Raw genomic sequence first — 18,301 nt, 5'->3', positions numbered from 1 at the left:
GTTAATTGACACAACTTTTCAAAAAGCAGTTTGGGGGCTTCCCTGATGGCGCAGTGGTTGAGAGTCTGCCTGCCAATGCAGGGGACACGGGTTCAAGCCGTGGTCTGGGAAGATCCCACATGCCGCGGAGCAACTGGGCCCATGAGCCACAATTACTGAGCCTGCACGTCTGGAGCCTGTGCTCCACAACAAGAGAGGCCGCGTTAGTGAGAGGCCTGCGGACAGCGATGAAGAGTGGCCCCCGCTTGCCACAACTAGAGAAAGCCCTCGCACAGAAACGAAGACCCAACACAGCAAAAATAAATAAATAAATTTAGAGGAAAAAAAAAAAAAAAAACTTTAACAACAACAACAAAAAAAAGCAGTTTGGCAATGTGTAGCAAGAGCCATAAAAATGTTCATACTTTTTGACCAAACACCCAGACTTCTGGGAATCTGTCCTAAGGACATTCTCCAAATGATTGATACAAAGACTATGTAGTAACATGAAATGTTTGTGATGTAATCATAAACAAGTCTGGAAGAACTGACCAAGAAATTGGCCAGAGATAATAGTAGTTGTGTTAGAGTAATAAGTTCACTGGAGATTCTTTTTCTCTTTCCCAAACTTTACATGCTAGTATATTGATTTTAACCTCCTCTGCCACTCAGGGTTAATCAGTCAGGAACCTGCAGAAACACATTCAGAGGCCAGACAGTTGATGAAAGTTTAATAAAGGGACTAGTCTCTGTTTCCAAGTCACTTCCAAGACTGGTTTGTGCAACTCTCAAATGACTCAACAATTATTGAGCACCTACTTACTCTCTAGTGAGGGAGGCAGACTTTCAAGTACATAAATTGTATCACGTGCAATAATAAATATATAAATTGAGTGTTATAAGGCGCACAAAGAAAGAAGCAATTATCCGTTAGGAGGGGTGGTGTGACTCAAGGAAGACTTCAAAGGCAGATGGTTGATTCATGTTCAGTTTTGGGTCTTTTTTTTTTTTTTTTTTTTCCAGGCCGTGCTGAGAGGCTTGCAGTATCTTAGTTCCCCGACCAGGGATTGAACCCCGGCCCTCGGCAGTGAAAGCACGGAGTCCTAACCACTGGACCGCCAGGGAATTCCCTCATGCTCCGTTTTGAAGGTGGCCTGCCAAAACAAGAGGGCCACGTGTACAAAGGCAGAAATGCATGGAATAACATGGTGGCTTTAGGAAATTACATGTGGCTCTGCAGGGCTGGAAGGAACATTGGGTGGGTGTGAAGGAACTATGGGAGGGAAGACTTTGATTAGATCCTGCAGGGCCCTGTGCTCCAAGTGGGCTTTGTGTTTTGCAGCTGTCATCAGATTCCCATTTTAGAGAGATGACTGGCCTCAGTGGAGAGCGTGGACTGAAGGGGGAGAGAATGGAGGCAGAGCTGTGAAAAGCAGTCTTTGGGTCTTGGCTGGGTCGGCCAGCAGATACCTTTTCTCAGCATTGGTCTCTCCTGACTTACATTTGGCCAACGCAACGCCTCCCCGGGTTCTCCCTCCCTCCTCCTCCCCGAGGGCAGGCAGGTGGGCGGGGAAGCGAGGAGAGGGGTGGCCCTGCCTGGGTGGTCTCCCGCCCCGCCCCCCGCGGCGCCGTTGCCTAGCAACGGATCCGGCCGCGCAGCTCCGGGTAATTTGACGGCGACTAAGCCAAAGGGAGGGCGTAGCCCCGGTCTTTCCCTTTTTCTTGGACTACAGACGCCTCTTCGGCACTGCGGTCGCCACCTCGAGCCGCGCCGGGCGTCGCGTAGCTGTTCCTGCACGCGGGACCCACTCCGGCTCCGCGCCCCGGGCCCGCACCGCCCTGCACTCCTACAGCTCACGGACGCCACTGTACACCCGTACCGGCGGCTAAGCGGCCCCACTGAATTCCGACGTGGGACCTCGCGGTACGCGGGACCAGGCCAGCCTATGGGGGCTCCCAGATAACGCGGGTTGGGGGCGCCCATGCCCCCCATCCCCGCCAGCATGGCTCGGCCGCCACCCCTCGGGGAGCTGCCCCCGGGCTACACACCCCCAGCTCGATCTGCAGCACCCCAGGTGAGTGGAGGGGAAGCCGGAAGAAGGGCCCGGGTCTAGAGACCCCAGGTCTGTCACTCGGCAAGGTGTGATGTCTCTTAAATGCCATGTGTTACTGGCTCTCTCCTGGGAAAGCTGTGTTGTGTGTCTGTCCGTGTCTCCTCCTGCTCTACCCGGTGAGAGTAGGTGTGTCTATGTCCACCTCTGTCCACCTGAGAACAGGTGTGTGTATATGTATCCTATCTCAGAAAAGGAATCTGTGCCTTCTTCAGGTGTATATTGGGTGGGAAGCAGGGAATGGAGTCAAATTTTTTCCAAGTGTGGGCCCGTGTCTGTTTAGGTCCTCTGTCTTGTATCCAGAAACCAAGAAGCTAGAGCTTGGTAGAGGGTGTAATGAGAAAAGGGAAAGGTTTCATGCGTTGTTGCAGTAATGCCTGGCTGACCCTTCTCTTTCCATCCCAGATCCTAGCTGGGAGCCTTCAGGCTCCACTCTGGCTTCGTGCTTACTTCCAGGGCCTGCTCTTCTCTCTGGGCTGCGGGATCCAGAGACACTGTGGCAAAGTGCTCTTCCTGGGACTTTTGGCCTTTGGGGCCCTAGCACTGGGTCTCCGCGTGGCCATCATTGAGACAGACCTAGAACAGCTCTGGGTGGAAGGTGAGTTGTGGACACTGGCCATAGCTGCTTGGGTATGGTGAGAATAGGGTGAGGAGATGGCTACTGAGTTCTAGTGGGCTTTGCGCTGGGTCTGGAGGGCACACCTGCCTGCCAGAGCCTGGGCGTCTGGGAGCCCTGCTCCCTCTCACATCCATAAATGGACATCTGCAGATGGTGGAACCCTGTGAATGGGTATATGGAACAGTTATCTGTGAGTGCGTGTGTGTTTATTTAGCATTTACTGGCAATCTTTTATATGTATATGACTGCACTGCAGTGCTTGTAAAGGCAACTAAAACAAGACCCATCTTTCAGTAGCAAGGAAAGTAAAATATATGCTGGGATATAATATACAATATAATACAAAGCAGAAAATGATTATGTTGTATTAAAGAAGGCAGGGAGAGATCACATCTAACTAGGAGAATCAGAAAAGTTAGAACTAGAAGGCTGGGGAAACAGTAAATCATCTGGCAGGCCTCCAGGGAGAGGTCCCATACACCGAGGTCCCCTGCAACCATTTAGTGGAAAAGTGGCACAGAATCTGTACTTTGAGGCAACAGCAGAGTCAAATGGAACTAGATCTTCACTTCCTAATGGAAGCATTAGAGTAAAATAATTTCTTATTAATAGTTTTGACATAACTCTCTTTTGCTGGAGCCTGGTATGGCAACCCTTTAACAGAGTCCAACTCCCCTCTGTTCTTTCCTGGGAAATTTACATTTGTGGGCTCACCCAAACCTCCCCCAGCCCTGGCCCACACGCAAAGGCAGGGCCCAGGTTAGACTCTCACACCCTTGAGCAAGCCCTAGGATCCAGAGCAGATGTTTCTTGGAGCCTGCCTGCCTATTGGGCTCCCACACCCCATCCCCACCCAACCCCCCAGCCCTCTGCAGACCCTCACATATATACACACTCTAGGCCAGCCCTGGGGTCCAGAGCAGATGTTTCTCTGTGCCTGCCTGCCCCCAGCCCCAAGACAAACGTGCGCACACATGCACATGCACATAGCCCCACCCACACTACTGCTGCCTGGGTGGTCCCAAATGACTCTTGGATTTCCTGCCACAGTAGAGGCTGTCTCCCACCTCTTCTTCCTTCTCCATTCCCCAGATCTTCGCAATCTAAACACTGCTTGAACCTCCATGTTTCCTCATCCTTTCTCCTACACTCCAGCACAGGATAGGCCAGATCCCACTGGATTTTTGCTGCTGCTTGTGCGAGGGTGATATAAGAGGGTGGGAATCAATTCCTAGGTCTTTTCTCTTTATGTCAGTATATCACTCTGGGGCTTCCCTGGTGGCACAGTGGTTAAGAATCTGCCTGCCAACGCAGGAGACACGGGTTCGAGCCCTGGTCTGGGAGGATCTCACATGCCGCAGAGCAACTAGGCCTGTGCGCCACAACTACCGAGCCTGCGCTCTAGAGCCCGCGAGCCACAACTACTGAAGCCCGCGCTCCTAGAGCCCATGCTCTGCAACAAGAGAAGCCACTGCTATGAGAAGCCCGCATACCACAACGAAGAGTAGCCCCCACTCAGCACAACTAGAGAAAGCCTGCACACAGCAACAAAGACCCAATGCAGCAAAAATAAAAAATTTATTTAAAAAAAAAAAAAGACATTACTTAAAAAAAAAAGAGGGCTTCCCTGGTGGCGCAGTGGTTGAGAGTCCACCTGCCGATGCAGGGGACACGGGTTCGTGCCCTGGTCCGGGAAGATCCCACATGCCGCGGAGCGGCTAGGCCTGTGAGCCATGGCCGCTGAGCCTGTGCTCCGCAACGGGAGAGGCCACAACAGTGAGAGGCCCGCGTACCGCAAAAAAAAAAAAAGAATATCACTCTGCCCTGTATTAGCTGGGGCTATGAGTGAGGTAAAAGCAGTGATTTTGACCTGATCTTTTCTCTGTACATCTGTCTTTGAGGCTTCTTCCAACAATGCCCTAGGCAGTGAGGACTGAAGGGTATTTTCCATTCCTTTCCTGTTTTGTTAATGCAGAAAGCAAAGAAAGAAGCTAGACATTAGCTATCAGAGTTCTGGACTCTCCAGCTTTGCCATGGTGAGATTTGGAATGTGACTTCTCCTTCCTGATCAATATTAAAGCTGAAGGACTCAGATAAATTCTCTAAAAAAAATCACAGGGAATCCCCTGGTGGTCCAGTGGTTAGGACTCCATGTTCTCACTGCTGAGGGCCCGGGTTTGATCCCTGGTCGGCGAGCTAAGATCCCGCAAGCCAGGTGGTGTGGACGAAAAAAAGAAGAAGAAGAAGAAAGAAAGAAAGGAAAGAAAAGAAAAGAAAAGGAAAATCACAACATGTAGCCCAACTAGTACTTACAGGAACAGTGACAGAGATGGTTTGAAACTGGAGCTGTTGAAGATAAGGAACATACAGCCCTTCTGTCTGGAAGGCAGGGGACAGCCACATATCAATTGGTGGAACCACTATTCACTCAGACACCCAAGGCTGAAACCTTGAGAGTCAGCCTCAGTTCTTCTTGCTCACCTGATTGGTCACTAAACAATTAAAATTTTTCCTTCTCAGTGTCTCTCAGATCCCTCCTTTCCACCCTTGGGGCTCTTGCTCTAGTTGAGGCCTGGCAGTACACTCCTGATTGTATCATTTAGCATGCTTTTAGCCACATGAAAGAGAGAGAAAGGGAAAGAGGGAAGAAGGAAGAAGAAGACTGATTTATTATCCCCCCCAACAAGGAGTCTAGCAGTAGACAGTAGAGAAGTTCCAGGATGGATAATTCAGCAATCTAAGGACATCAGCAAGGACCCAGTTTCTTTCTATCTTTCTCCTCTGCCTTCTGCATGTTGGGCTTTTGTCCTCAGGCTTATCACCTCCTTCTCCCAAGGTGGCTGCTGCAGTGGTAGAAAAGGGAAGTCATCCCTGTCTTGCATCCCTTTTTGAAAGTGAGGAAAAATACACCACCTACCCCTCCCCACCATCCACCTCCACCGACTTCCCATTTGGTTATATACTTTGGCAAGAACTGTGTAGCATCCTATGCCTAAATCCTTCACTTGGCAAAGACGGTGGAATTACTGTGATTGACTTATTAGACCAATCAAATTTCACCTCCTAAGGCTGGGGAAGGGCCCAGCTGCCCTGAATCACTAGGCCTTTCAGAGGATGGCCCAGGAAATCGAGGTCTATTAAGTGACTGATCTTTCCCCCTCACCTTCAAATCTGCCTCCGCACTGCCCTCTTGTGGTGCTTCTAAATCTGGCCAAGTTAGTCCCTGCTTAGAGCCCTTGCACCACTCTCTACTGGGTTCGGGGAGTCTCCAAAACCAAGTTCAAGCTCCCTAACATACTCTAGGTTGCTTATCCAGCTTTGTCTCTGCCTCACTCTTAGCAGCCCAGCAACACGGAGCCTCTTAGATGATAATTCATTGCTATTTTAATTTGCATTTATTGGATTACCTATAAAGTGGACTCTTTTTCATGCTGGCTAACCAATTATATTCTCCCTTTTGTAAAGTTTTTTTTTTTTCCCACAGTTCAGTGGCTTTTATTTATTTTAACATCTTTATTGGAGTATAATTGCTTTACAATGGTGTGTTAGTTTCTGCTTTATAACAAAATGAATCAGCTATATGTATACATATATCCCCATATCTCCTCCCTCTTGCGTCTGCCTCCCACCCTCCCTATCCCACCCCTCTAGGTGGTCACAAAGCACCGAGCTGATCTCCCTGTGCTATGCGGCTGCTTCCCACTAGCTATCTATTTTACATTTGGTAGTGTATATATGTCCATGCCACTCTCTCACTTCGTCCCAGCTTACCCTTCCCCCTCCCCATGTCCTCAAGTCCATTCTCTACATCTGCGTCTTTATTCCTGCTTCTTTATATCCTTCCCCTAGGTTCTTCAGAACCTTTTTATTTTTTAAGATCCCATATATATGTGTTAGCATACGGTATTTGTTTTTCTCTTTCTGACTTACTTCACTCTGTATGACAGTCTCTAGGTCCATCCACCTCACTACAAATAACTCAATTCCGTTTCTTTTTATGGCTGAGTAATATTCCATTGTATATATGTGCCCCTTTTGTAAAGTTTTTAACAAATGTGATGATTTTGATGTCTCCTTCCCGTTCCCCCTGCTTCTTCCGCACTCACTTACTGTCTCTTTTTTTGTCCAGTTCTTTCTCATTTTTCCATCATATCATTTCTCTCCCAGCAGCTATTGAATAATAACTCCGTATCTGTACCTACTGTGTTCTGGACAACTTCCTAAGTACTTTGCTCGCATTGATTCTATTTCTACCAAGGTAGGCATTTCTCCATTTCACAGATGAGAACATTGAGAGTCAGAGAGACTAAGTAATTTACTCAAGCACAGACCAAGCATCAGAGCCAAGACCCAAAGCCAGGTCTGTCCAGAGCCTTTGTGCGCCCCCGCCCCGTCTCTTCTTGCCTCACAATACATCCTAGTGCATCTGTCCTCATATCTGTCATCATCATCGTCAGCGAAGACTTATCTTTTTCTCTTCCTCATTTTCTCTGAGGATTCCTTATTCTCTTTGATGCCGTATTTCTTTTTTTTTTAATTTTTTGGCCACGCCACGTGGCTTGCAGGGATCTTAGATCCCTGACCAGGGATCGAACCCGTGCCCTCGGCAGTGAGAGTGCAGAGTCCCAACCACTGGACCTCCAGGGAATTCCCTTGATGCTGTATTTTAAATTGTGCTTGTCTCTTTCTCTTGCTTTCTTATTAGCTCTGTCCGGGTTCCTTCTTTCTCCCATGCCTCCTTCCCCTCAGCAAACTCCCTTACTGTGAAGAGCTTATCTCTGCCTTCCCCTCCTGTCCCTCCTTGTGGCAGCTCTGGCCCAAGCCCGGTGAAATAAACACTGCAGTACGGGCCTACTGCAAAGGAGTGGGGAGTCAGGAAAGGAAGAAAAAGAGTAGGTGGAATTGCCGGTGGAGAAGGCAGGATGATGGCTGTGTGAGACTGTTGTGGGGATGGGAGGCGTGAGCATATGGGTGAGTCTGTGATGGGGAGTTACCAAGGGTTTGGGGCTCGCATGAGTGAGGGGATTGTGTGGGTTTGAAAAAGAGATTGGGGAGCATGATAATCCCAGGTGGGGCTGGAGTGTCAGAGAAGCAGTCCGTTAGGCCCCAAGGGTGGCAGTGGCCTACAGGAAGAGACCCCAGATGGGTTGAAGCAGGATTATGGGTCTAAGACCAGGCCAAGTCCACAAAGCCTCCGGGGTGGTTTGGCCCTGGCCCTCACCTCCCCCAAACCACAGTCAGGTCATAGCATCCCTCACAGCATCCCAGCCTCCCCAGATCCCAGGTACAGCGATGGCCTCCGTGGCCAGTGCAATGCAGGACTTGATCAAGGAGGTGAAGGCAGGCCGGGACTCCCCGTTGTCTGGTGAAAGGGATCTTTTTCCCCAGGCCCACTTTGATGTCACCTCTGCCAGGATCCATGAGTGCTTCCATGAGTGGAAGCAGTATGTTGGCAGCATCACACTGAAAGACCGTCTGACCCTCCCCCGCACCTGTGCCACCACAGAGCCATTGTTGCCAGGCACACCCCACCCCTTTGCAGAGCAGTTTGCAAAAAAGTGTCTGGATATAAACCACTGCCTGGGACAACCTGAACTAGGAATCAGCCCCAGCGCTAGACCTGTTCTTTTAGGAGACCCTCCAAGGGCAGCCTCCCTATTGGCCCCTCTGTCCCTCCTTGTCCTCCCCACCAGAGTAGAGAGGAACTGAGTGAGGTCTCCCTTACCAGGATACCCCCAGAACCCCACCCTGGCCCAGCTCATGTTGATCTCTCATTTTAAAGTTATGTGCTCCAAACCCAGCCAGCTGGGTTCATGCTTAAACCTTGGGTCCCACAAGAATTCCATAGAGCCACGTAGCTGGACCTCTCCACTCCAGATTCCAAGCAGAGGGCCAGGAGCCTGGGAGTCCGCATAGCCATCAGGGAGAAGCTTCCCCCACTTGTCCTGGGAGGCCTCTGTGGGTTAGGGTCCCACGTCCCCCAGAGCTCTGATCCACTGAGGCTCTTTCCCCCCAGCTTTCTCTCTCTGCTCTGGCAGCGGGCAGCCGGGTGAGCCAAGAGCTGCAGTACACCAAGGAGAAGCTGGGGGAGGAGGCTGCCTACACCTCCCAGATGTTGATACAGACCCCGCGCCAGGAGGGGGAGAACGTCCTCACGCCTGAGGCACTTGGCCTCCACCTCCAGGCAGCCCTCACTGCCAGTAAAGTGCAAGTATCACTCTATGGAAAGTGAGTCTGGCTGAACCCCTGAGCAGCTGGGGATGAGAGGTGCTGCAGCAGGGCTGGAGCGGGAATCCCCCTCTTCTGCTGATGTCCTGTGCCCCTGGCTATTGCAGGTCCTGGGATTTGAACAAAATCTGCTACAAGTCAGGAGTTCCCCTAATTGAAAATGGAATGATTGAGCGGGTGAGTATCCTGAGCTGTTCTCTGAGACTAGGTAGAGGTGGAGCCTTTTCTGCAGTAAGGGAGGGCTTGGGGTGGGGGGTGTCGGGAGGTGGGGGCATTGCAGAGGGCATCCTACAAAGGTCATGGAGAAAAGAGCCCAGGGACAGGACTGATGTGGCCTGGGATGTCCCTGGCAGATGATTGAGAAGCTGTTTCCCTGCGTGATCCTCACCCCCCTCGACTGCTTCTGGGAAGGAGCCAAACTCCAAGGGGGCTCTGCCTACTTGCCGTGAGTGCTGCCACAGCTGCCCCCAGGGCCCTGCTTCATCCCCTGCCAGGACCTCCCCAGCAGAAAGGAGGGTGGGAGTAAAGATGATGATCAAAAGCTCACCCAGGGCCTAATTACCTCCCAGGCCACAGTCAGAGCACCGGGCAGCCTCAGGGCTCTCTCCACATCCCCCTTCGCCTCACCTCCAAAGGAGAGGCAGACCTGTCTTATTTAGACAAAACACAAAGATCTGTAAGATCTGAACAAAGGAAGGAAAAGATCCCCAGAAAGACTTTGCCAGGGAGAGTTAGCTAGGTGTCAGCTCAGCTGTGACCCAGGCCAGAAAGAAAACCTGTTATATAAGCAGGTGCCTGTATGGTTATGTATTAGAACCAAGGGTAGACGGTTTGGGAAGGAATGCAATGGGGCTTTTCTGGGCCTTTTCATTGTGTTAAGTACCATCTGTCTTGAGGTCCATCTCAGCCCCGGTATCTGTCCTCAGCTCACTGCAGCAGCCTGCTGGGCTGAGCCTTGCCCACCCTCCACACAGAGGGACAGATGAGCAGCTAGGAGGAGGGTGGGCTACTACATGGGTCCCATCGCAGTGGTTTGGAGGGTGGGCATTGATCCTTGATCCTCACCAACTATGGGCTGTCCCCTGCAGGGGCCGCCCCGACATCCAGTGGACCAACCTGGATCCAGAGCAGCTGCTGGAGGAGCTGGGCCCCTTTGCCTCCCTTGAGGGCTTCCGGGAGCTGCTAGACAAGGCACAGGTGGGCCAGGCCTACGTGGGGCGGCCCTGTCTGCACCCTGACGACCTCCACTGCCCACCTAGTGCCCCTAACCATCACAGCAGGCAGGTGGGTTCCAGCCAGGTCTGCCAGGGAAAGGTTGTTTTCCTTCCCTTTCCCCTCATATGTTCCCCTGTTCTAGGAGAGAGCAGACTGCTCTGTGCTCTGCCCCCCATTTCCTGGACGTTGTTACCCTGCCCCCACTATGCTAGACACCTAGAGGGTTCCATTCCTATTCAGCTCTGCTAAGGAACCCTCAAGTGGCCTATGAATCCCTTTGTCCTTTTCTAAGCCCAGGAAGTCTGGACTTCATCAAAATACACGTCTACAAGGAAACAGGACAAATTAGCTAAGCACAGGTATCATACCTAATTTCCCGAGTGTCTGTGTGGCCCTGTGAACGTGGACCTTTTTCCAAAACCACCAAAGTTATGCCAGCTCCTCCCCGCAGCCTGTCTCTAGGCCTCTGCTCCCTCTTGTGGCCTCCTCTCTGCAGGACACTAGCTGCTCCCTTACAGAGTAGGCAAGAGGCTCAGCAGAATAGTTATCTACACTCCAGGCCCACAGAGCTCCGTGGCAAGCATGGTTCCTGGAGGTTCCAGCCCAGAGACACCCAGTTATCCAAAACCAGGGCCCTGAGTAATGAGCCCATCTCCGCTGTCCCCCTCCAGGCTCCCAATGTGGCTCAGGAGTTGAGCGGGGGCTGCCATGGCTTCTCCCACAAGTTCATGCACTGGCAGGAGGAACTGCTGCTGGGAGGCATGGCCAGAGACCCTCAAGGACAGCTGCTGAGGTAGGGCCTCCCCTGGGAGTTGGTAAGGGCACCCCAGGTATGGGGAGCCACACCCTGATGCCAGGCAACTCTGGCAAAAGCCCCTTGCACACCCCCTCCTGCGTGTTCAGACCAGCTCTGACCCCTACTTCTCCTGTACCCCAACCAGGGCAGAGGCCCTGCAGAGCACCTTCCTGCTGATGAGTCCCCGCCAGCTCTATGAGCACTTCCGGGGCGACTACCAGACACACGACATCGGCTGGAGCGAGGAGCAGGCCAGCACAGTACTGCAGGCCTGGCAGCGGCGCTTCGTGCAGGTCAGCGTGGAGGCGTGGAGACTGCGAGCGCGGCGCCCTGAGGCCGCTGCCACCTCCTGCCCCTCACACCGCCCTGTCTTTCCAGCTGGCGCAGGAGGCCCTGCCTGGGAACGCGTCCCAGCAGATCCACGCCTTCTCCTCCACCACCCTGGATGACATCCTGCACGCCTTCTCCGAAGTCAGTGCTGCCCGCGTGGTGGGAGGCTACCTGCTCATGGTGGGTCCTCCTGGCATCTTGTCCCCCACCACCGGCCCCCACCCTGGGAGGCCCTATCCAAGACTGCCCTCTCTCCCCACAGCTGGCCTATGCCTGCGTGACAATGCTGCGGTGGGACTGTGCTCAGTCCCAGGGTGCCGTGGGCCTCGCCGGGGTGCTGCTGGTGGCCCTAGCGGTGGCCTCGGGCCTCGGGCTCTGCGCCCTGCTCGGCATCGCCTTCAATGCCGCCACTACCCAGGTACACCAAGACTGCGGGGCAGACTTGGGGGCCGACGGCCCAGGCTGCTCGGTGCCTCCAGCTGCCCGCCCCGTGCCCCTCCAGGTGCTGCCCTTCTTGGCACTGGGCATTGGCGTGGATGACATATTCCTGCTGGCACATGCCTTCACAGAGGCTCCACCTGGCACCCCTCTCCAGGTGAGGCCTCGTCCTCCAGCCTGGGCTCATCTGAGGCAGTGCTGCGTAGGGACTCAGAGCCTCTTGGTTTGAGTGACCTTGGGCTGGTAATTAACGTCTCTGTGCCTCGTTTCCTCATCCGTAAACAGGGGTAATAATAGTGCTTGTGGCGTAAGGGTTGTAGTGAGGATCGGTGAGGTAATTCAAGTCGAGTACTTAGAACAGTACGATAAATATTAACTGCTATGAGGCTCCTTTCCCACCCTCTGCCGTCCTTCACGCTGCCTTGTCCTGACAGGAGCGCACAGGTGAGTGTCTGCAGCGCACAGGCACCAGCGTAGCACTCACGTCTATCAACAACATGGTCGCCTTCTTCATGGCCGCCCTAGTTCCCATCCCTGCACTGCGGGCCTTCTCCTTGCAGGTGAGGCCTCACAAACGGGGCCCGGGCTCAGGGTGGGCATGGAGCCGGAGCAGGATTCATCCAGGCTTCGTGCCCCTCCTGTCCATCCCGCAGGCGGCAGTAGTGGTTGGCTGCAACTTTGCAGCCGTGATGCTTGTCTTCCCAGCGGTCCTCAGCCTGGACCTGCACCGGCGCCACTGCCAGCGCCTTGATGTGCTCTGCTGCTTCTCTAGGTATCCCTACCCCACCAGTCCATCCTTCTTGGCCCCATCCCGTCCTGTCCCTTCAGCAGCATTTCCAGGCACAGACCTATCACCCCCTCTCTCTGCCTCTTCCAGCCCCTGCTCTGCTCGGGTGATTCAGATTCTGCCCCAGGAGTTGGGGGATAGGACAGTACCAGTGGGCATTGCTCACCTGACTGCCACTGTTCAGGCATTTGCGCACTGTGAAGGCAGCAGCCAGCATGTGGTCACCATCCTGCCTCCCCAAGCCCAGCTGGTGCCCCCACCTTCTGACCCACTGGCCTCTGAGCTCTTCAGCCCAGGAGGGTCAACACGGGACCTTCTAGGCCAGGAGGAGGGGACAAGGCAGAAGGCAGCCTGCAAGTCCCTGCCCTGTGCCCGCTGGAATCTTGCCCATTTCGCCCGCTCCCAGTTTGCACCCTTGCTGCTCCAGTCCCACACCAAGGTGAGCCTCCAGGCCCAGGCAGGTCAAGGTGAGACACAGCAGAGGCTTCTTAGGTGTCTCTGGGCCCCAAGAAGGGAGGAGGGCTTAGCCCAACATCTGAGGGCCCAAGGGTATCCCTGGGCCTCCAGCTTAGTTGCCGTTTCCCACAGGCCATGGTGCTGGTACTTTTTGGGGCTCTTCTGGGCCTGAGCCTCTATGGATCGACCTTGGTGCAGGATGGGCTGGCCCTGACAGATGTGGTGCCTCGGGGCACCAAGGAGCATGCCTTCCTGAGCGCCCAGCTCAGGTACTTCTCTCTGTACGAGGTGGCCCTGGTGACTCAGGGTGGCTTTGACTACGCCCACTCCCAACGCGCCCTCTTTGATCTGCACCAGCGCTTCAGTTCCCTCAAGGCGGTGCTGCCCCCACCGGCCATGCAGTCACCCCGCACCTGGCTGCACTATTACCGCAACTGGCTACAGGGTGAGAGGCAAGGAGACTGGCAGGGAGGGCTGCGGCCAGCAGGAGCTCCCAGAGCTCCAGGCCAACTGGACCCCACCCTGTTTTCTCCCAGGAATCCAGGCTGCGTTTGACCAGGACTGGGCTTCTGGGCGCATCACCCGCCACTCATACCGCAATGGCTCTGAGGATGGGGCCCTAGCCTACAAGCTGCTCATCCAGACCGGGGATGCCCAGGAGCCTCTTGATTTCAGCCAGGTTGGGAGAGGACTGGAAGGGTCAGGGAGCACCCAGGGGCTCCAGGCCCCGTGGGCCCAGCCTTCAGCTCTCTCTGCCTCTACAGCTGACCACAAGGAAGCTGGTGGACAAGGACGGGCTGATTCCACCTGAGCTCTTCTACATGGGACTGACCATGTGGGTGAGCAGTGACCCACTGGGTCTGGCAGCCTCACAGGCCAACTTCTACCCCCCACCTCCCGAGTGGCTGCATGACAAGTACGACACCACCGGGGAGAACCTTCGCAGTGAGTCCCAGGGGAGCCCGAAGAGCCTAGGCCTGGGCCCACACAGGCGTTACCCTAAGGCCCTGCCCACTGCCCCCTGTGCTTACTGGCCACCCCTCCCTCTCCCTCCGTCCCCTCCCCTCCACAGTCCCGGCGGCCCAACCCCTGGAGTTTGCCCAGTTCCCCTTTCTACTGCGCGGCCTCCAGAAGACTGCAGACTTCGTGGAGACCATTGAGGGGGCCCGGGCAGCGTGTGCCGAGGCAGGCCAGGCTGGGGTGCGCGCCTACCCCAGCGGCTCCCCCTTCCTCTTCTGGGAGCAGTATCTGGGCCTGCGGCGCTGCTTCCTGCTGGCAGTCTGCATCCTGCTGGTGTGCACTTTCCTCGTCTGCGCCCTGCTGCTGCTCAACCCCTGGGCAGCTTCCCTCATAGTGAGTCCTTGCAGGGGTGGGGCTGGAGAGACCCCTAGCTCCCCACCCTGCCCTGCCCAGGAGCCCTGGGTGAGCCCTGCCCTCCCCAGGTACTGGTCCTGGCAGTGATGACCGTGGAGCTCTTTGGCATCATGGGTTTCCTGGGCATCAAGCTGAGCGCCATCCCCGTGGTGATCCTTGTGGCGTCTGTAGGCATTGGTGTCGAGTTCACGGTCCATGTGGCTCTGGTGAGCACAGGCACTAGGGGATGGGTGGGCCAGCTGATTTGGTATTCAAAAAATATTGATCAAGCACCTACTGTGTGCTAGGTACTATTTAAGAACTGAGGAGATAAGAGCACTACAGACGGGCTTTACCTTCAAGGAGCTTATTCTAGAGCGTAGAGATAAGCAATCAACAATTAACAAACAAATAAATAAGCAGCCATTTCAGTAGAGAGGAGGGACAAAGGCCTGACCAGAAAGGGGTGAGGACAGAATGGAAGGTGAGAAAATGGGAACCAGCAATTCTTTTGGATGGATTTACTGTGAAGAGGATCAGAGAAATGGGGTGGTAGCTGTATGGCGAGATCCCACCAAGACAGAGATGTTAGGACAGAGGCAGGCAGGCCTCTCTCACAGCTTCGTGGTCTCTGGCAGGGGAGGAGTGTGGGTGGGGTGGGGTGGGGGGCATGGACCAGCTGGCAGCTCCGGCACAGACCTGGCCAGACCCCGCAAACAGCTCCCTTCTTTCTTCCCCCATAAAAGCCTCATTATTTTTCCGCTTGTAAGAATAATATATACTCCTTGGGAGACAAAAAATGTCAGCATGCCGGAAAGTACCAAGAAAGAATTAGAAATCCTCTGAAATGCCACCCCTAGAAGTTATCACTTTGGTGTCCATCCTTCTAGACCAGGGGTTGGCTAACTTTTTTCTGTAAAGGACCAGATAGTAAATATTTTAGGCTTGGCAGGCCATATCGTCTCTGTGGCAGCTCTGCCGGGGTAGCCCCAAAGCATCCATAGATACTATGTGCACAAATCGGTGTGGCTGTGTTTCAACAAAACTTTATTTACAAAAAAACAAGGGATAGACTGTAGTTTGCCAACCTATTCTAGACATCCCTGTGTCTCACTCATCTATACAGTGTTACCTATATGGACTCATGCTTGCGTCCTGGGCAGCTCCCAGGGACTCGGTTCACCTGGCCTTCTGTGGGCCAAGGCATGGGTGAGCCCTGGGGACACAGATGAGCTGGCCATGGTTGGCCAAGGAGCAGCTCCAGGACCGCTTTATTCCCTCAGGGCTTCCTGACCTCCCAGGGTAGCCGGAACCTCCGGGCTGCCCGGGCCCTAGAGCACACATTGGCCCCGGTGACCGATGGGGCCGTCTCCACATTGCTGGGTCTGCTCATGCTTGCTGGTTCCAACTTTGACTTCATTGTAAGGTAGGGGAGGGCTCGGGGCGAGGAGGCAGGGCTGGCCTGCACTGGCTGCAGGACCTGCCCAGGCTGACCGGCCCCACACACCCCCAGGTACTTCTTCGTGGTGCTGACAGTACTCACACTCCTAGGCCTCCTCCATGGGCTCGTGCTGCTGCCTGTGCTGCTGTCCATCCTGGGCCCTCCACCAGAGGTGACCGCCCTCCTCCTGTTCCCAGCCCAGGGGACGGGGTGGGACAGAGCCAGGGCAAAATGCCCTCAGCGGCCAACAGACAGGGCTCAACTCACAGGGACCCCTGCCCATAAGTACCACCAACTGAAGGTGGCAGCCTCCCCCTTCGCCCAGACATCGTGTCCCTACCCCTCAGCCCTCCTGACTTCTTCATGGGACCCAGCTTGCTTAGCCGTTTAGGTGCAGGGTTTGCCCCAGACCTCGACATCCTGTCCCTTGTCAGCTCTCGTATCCTGCTGGAAGCCGCCAAAGACCCCAGCTTCCCAACCAGGGAGGTGCTGAAGGGGGCTGCGTCCCCAGTAGCCCCTGGGCTCACTGGGGCTGGTGTCTCCCCCAAGGTGGTACAGATGTACAAGGAGAGCCCGGAGGTCCTGAGCCCACCAGCTGCACAAGGAGGAGGGCTCAGGTGGGGGGTAGCCCCCACCCTTCCCCAGAGCTTTGCCAGAGTGACTACCTCCATGACCGTGGCCCTCCACCCACCCCCACTGCCTGGTGCCTACATCCACCCAGCCTCTGAAGAGCCTACTTGGTCCCCTGCTGCCACACCAGCTGCCAGTGGCTCCAGCAACCTCAGTTCTAGGGGACCATGTCCAGCCACCTGATGAAAGAGCAGCTGAAGCATGGAGACCCTGTTCAGGCCACATGAAGGCACTGGGAAGCCGTGGGGGGTTATTGAACGCAGGGCGGACTCCTGGAGAGCCCTGCTGCTGCTGCTGTCTGCTGTCTGCCTCCATCCCGTCCCCGACCCAGCCATCACAGACCTCCCCGAGATCCACACAAAACCACCACCCTCTAGGCTGTGAGCAGCCTTGCACACCTGGGTGCTCCGTGCCTGTGCCGGTGACCCGGTGGGGTGAAAGCCAGCAAGCACTTCAGGCTGCAGTGCAGCCCTGTCCCCCCTCCCACCCCACCCTGCTGCCCCCAGCAGACCAAGCCTGAGGGATCCTCTAGCACCCTTCAGTCCTGGCCCCCCACTGCTTGCTGACTCCTGGGTAGGCTCTCTGTATCCCTGCCCACCTCTCAACACATAAATTATTTATATGGAGACGTTTATTTTTGTAGTTTGTATAGATGTTAGCTATGCTGAAAGTTTTATTTTTTAAAGTGAAATATATTCTATATGAACTCATCTCAAATGACTTTGGCGCTTTGTTTTCAGATAGAGCTGTGAGTTTGCAAGTGGAGGCGTCGGGGCCGCAGGTCGTGGGGCTACCCTTGTCCTTGGTGTGTTTATTCACCTGGCACGTGAAGATGATGTTCAGCCAATGTGTTGGTCATATACGTGGTAACAGGGTCTGGCTGAAATGCTTAGAACACAAAGTGATACAAATGTTTTTGATGTCAAACCCCACTGTGTGGCTTTCAGAGCCATCATAGGCCAGCCTTGCGCACCTCTGCAGACTCGTCGCCCACCTTCCTTTGTGAGCGGCACGGGAGGATGGGCAGAGGGACGCAGCCAAGCAACAGGTGAGAGGAGAAGTGGAAGCAGATAAGAAAGCGTCGGAGGGAATTCCCTGGCGGTCCAGTGCTTAAGACTTGGGCACTCTCGTTGCAGCCCCGGGCCCGGGTTAGATCCCTGGTTGAGGAACTAAGATCCCACAAGCCGTGCAGCCAAAATAAAAAAAAGAAGAAGAAGGTGGCCGATTGAAACAGAGATGGGGATAGCAGGGAGGTATTTTAGGAGTTTTGTGCCCAGACCAACCTCCAAGGCAGAGGCCTCTGCAAGTCAGCAGTCAGCTTGGCGCCCCAGAGGCATCTTTGGCCAGACAGCTAGGGGATCAGTAGGGTCACTGTTGAAATTGAGGTTGCATTAGCAACCAGTGAGGCTCTGTATTTAAGCTGTTTGTTCTGTGAAGGTTGAACAGGCCCACTATACAGAGGGCTGGACGATTCTGGGCACACCCCTGGGTGTAGAGTACAGAGTCTCATCTGACGCACGAGGTGGGGGAGGTCTTTTATTGCCCTTCTCCAATTATCCCAGGGCTCGGTCTCAACTGACACACATACACACCCTGGGTTCCAGCCACCCACTCACCAGGAACGATCCCACCCCCAGAGTACTGCCTTCTCACACTCCACCCCACCAGGCCAAAGGCCAGAAAATCATGCTCTGACCAAAAGTGGGCAGGGAGGTGTGGGGGGGAGGGGGAAGACTTCTGCAGCTGAATCAACACTAAAATGCTTGAGAAGACTTAAGAGAAGCAGGCGGTTGGCTTGGAACCTAGAGTTCCAAGGGGCTGCATCCAGGATGCATCCAGGATGCCCAAGGGATGGACACTGGATTTGGAGCCAGTAGTGTTTGGGTCACTTTGGAGGGGCCTTTGGGTAGAGCAGGAG

The 18,301-nt window shown here is 54.4% G+C and overlaps 1 protein-coding gene across 3 annotated transcripts; it reads left to right on the top strand.

Annotated features, from left to right (window-relative positions):
• Positions 1-1,982: 1,982 nt before the first annotated feature.
• Positions 1,983-17,001, top strand: PTCH2 (patched 2). 3 transcript variants are annotated; one of them, XM_007110667.3, is made up of 22 exons: positions 1,983-2,054; positions 2,496-2,688; positions 8,748-8,937; positions 9,045-9,114; positions 9,291-9,382; positions 10,026-10,221; positions 10,824-10,945; positions 11,094-11,241; positions 11,327-11,458; positions 11,541-11,696; positions 11,781-11,873; positions 12,151-12,276; positions 12,370-12,488; positions 12,594-12,942; positions 13,092-13,404; positions 13,496-13,638; positions 13,724-13,904; positions 14,032-14,312; positions 14,402-14,539; positions 15,596-15,738; positions 15,826-15,925; positions 16,303-17,001. In XM_007110667.3, exons 1-22 carry the CDS (start codon positions 1,983-1,985, stop codon positions 16,564-16,566), a joined length of 3,621 nt encoding a protein of 1,206 aa, XP_007110729.1. In that variant the 3' UTR covers positions 16,567-17,001. The 3 variants fall into 3 exon arrangements, with proteins under 3 accessions (XP_007110729.1, XP_054939951.1, XP_023975557.1); XM_055083976.1 differs by having other exon boundaries at positions 13,071-13,404; XM_024119789.2 differs by having other exon boundaries at positions 11,541-11,873.
• Positions 17,002-18,301: the final 1,300 nt, after the last annotated feature.

The sequence above is a fragment of the Physeter macrocephalus genome, chromosome 4 (assembly GCF_002837175.3).
Source record: "Physeter macrocephalus isolate SW-GA chromosome 4, ASM283717v5, whole genome shotgun sequence".
Taxonomy (NCBI): Eukaryota; Metazoa; Chordata; class Mammalia; order Artiodactyla; family Physeteridae; genus Physeter; species Physeter macrocephalus.
Note: the sequence above shows the minus strand (reverse complement) of the source record. Positions and strands in the feature narration are given on the sequence as shown.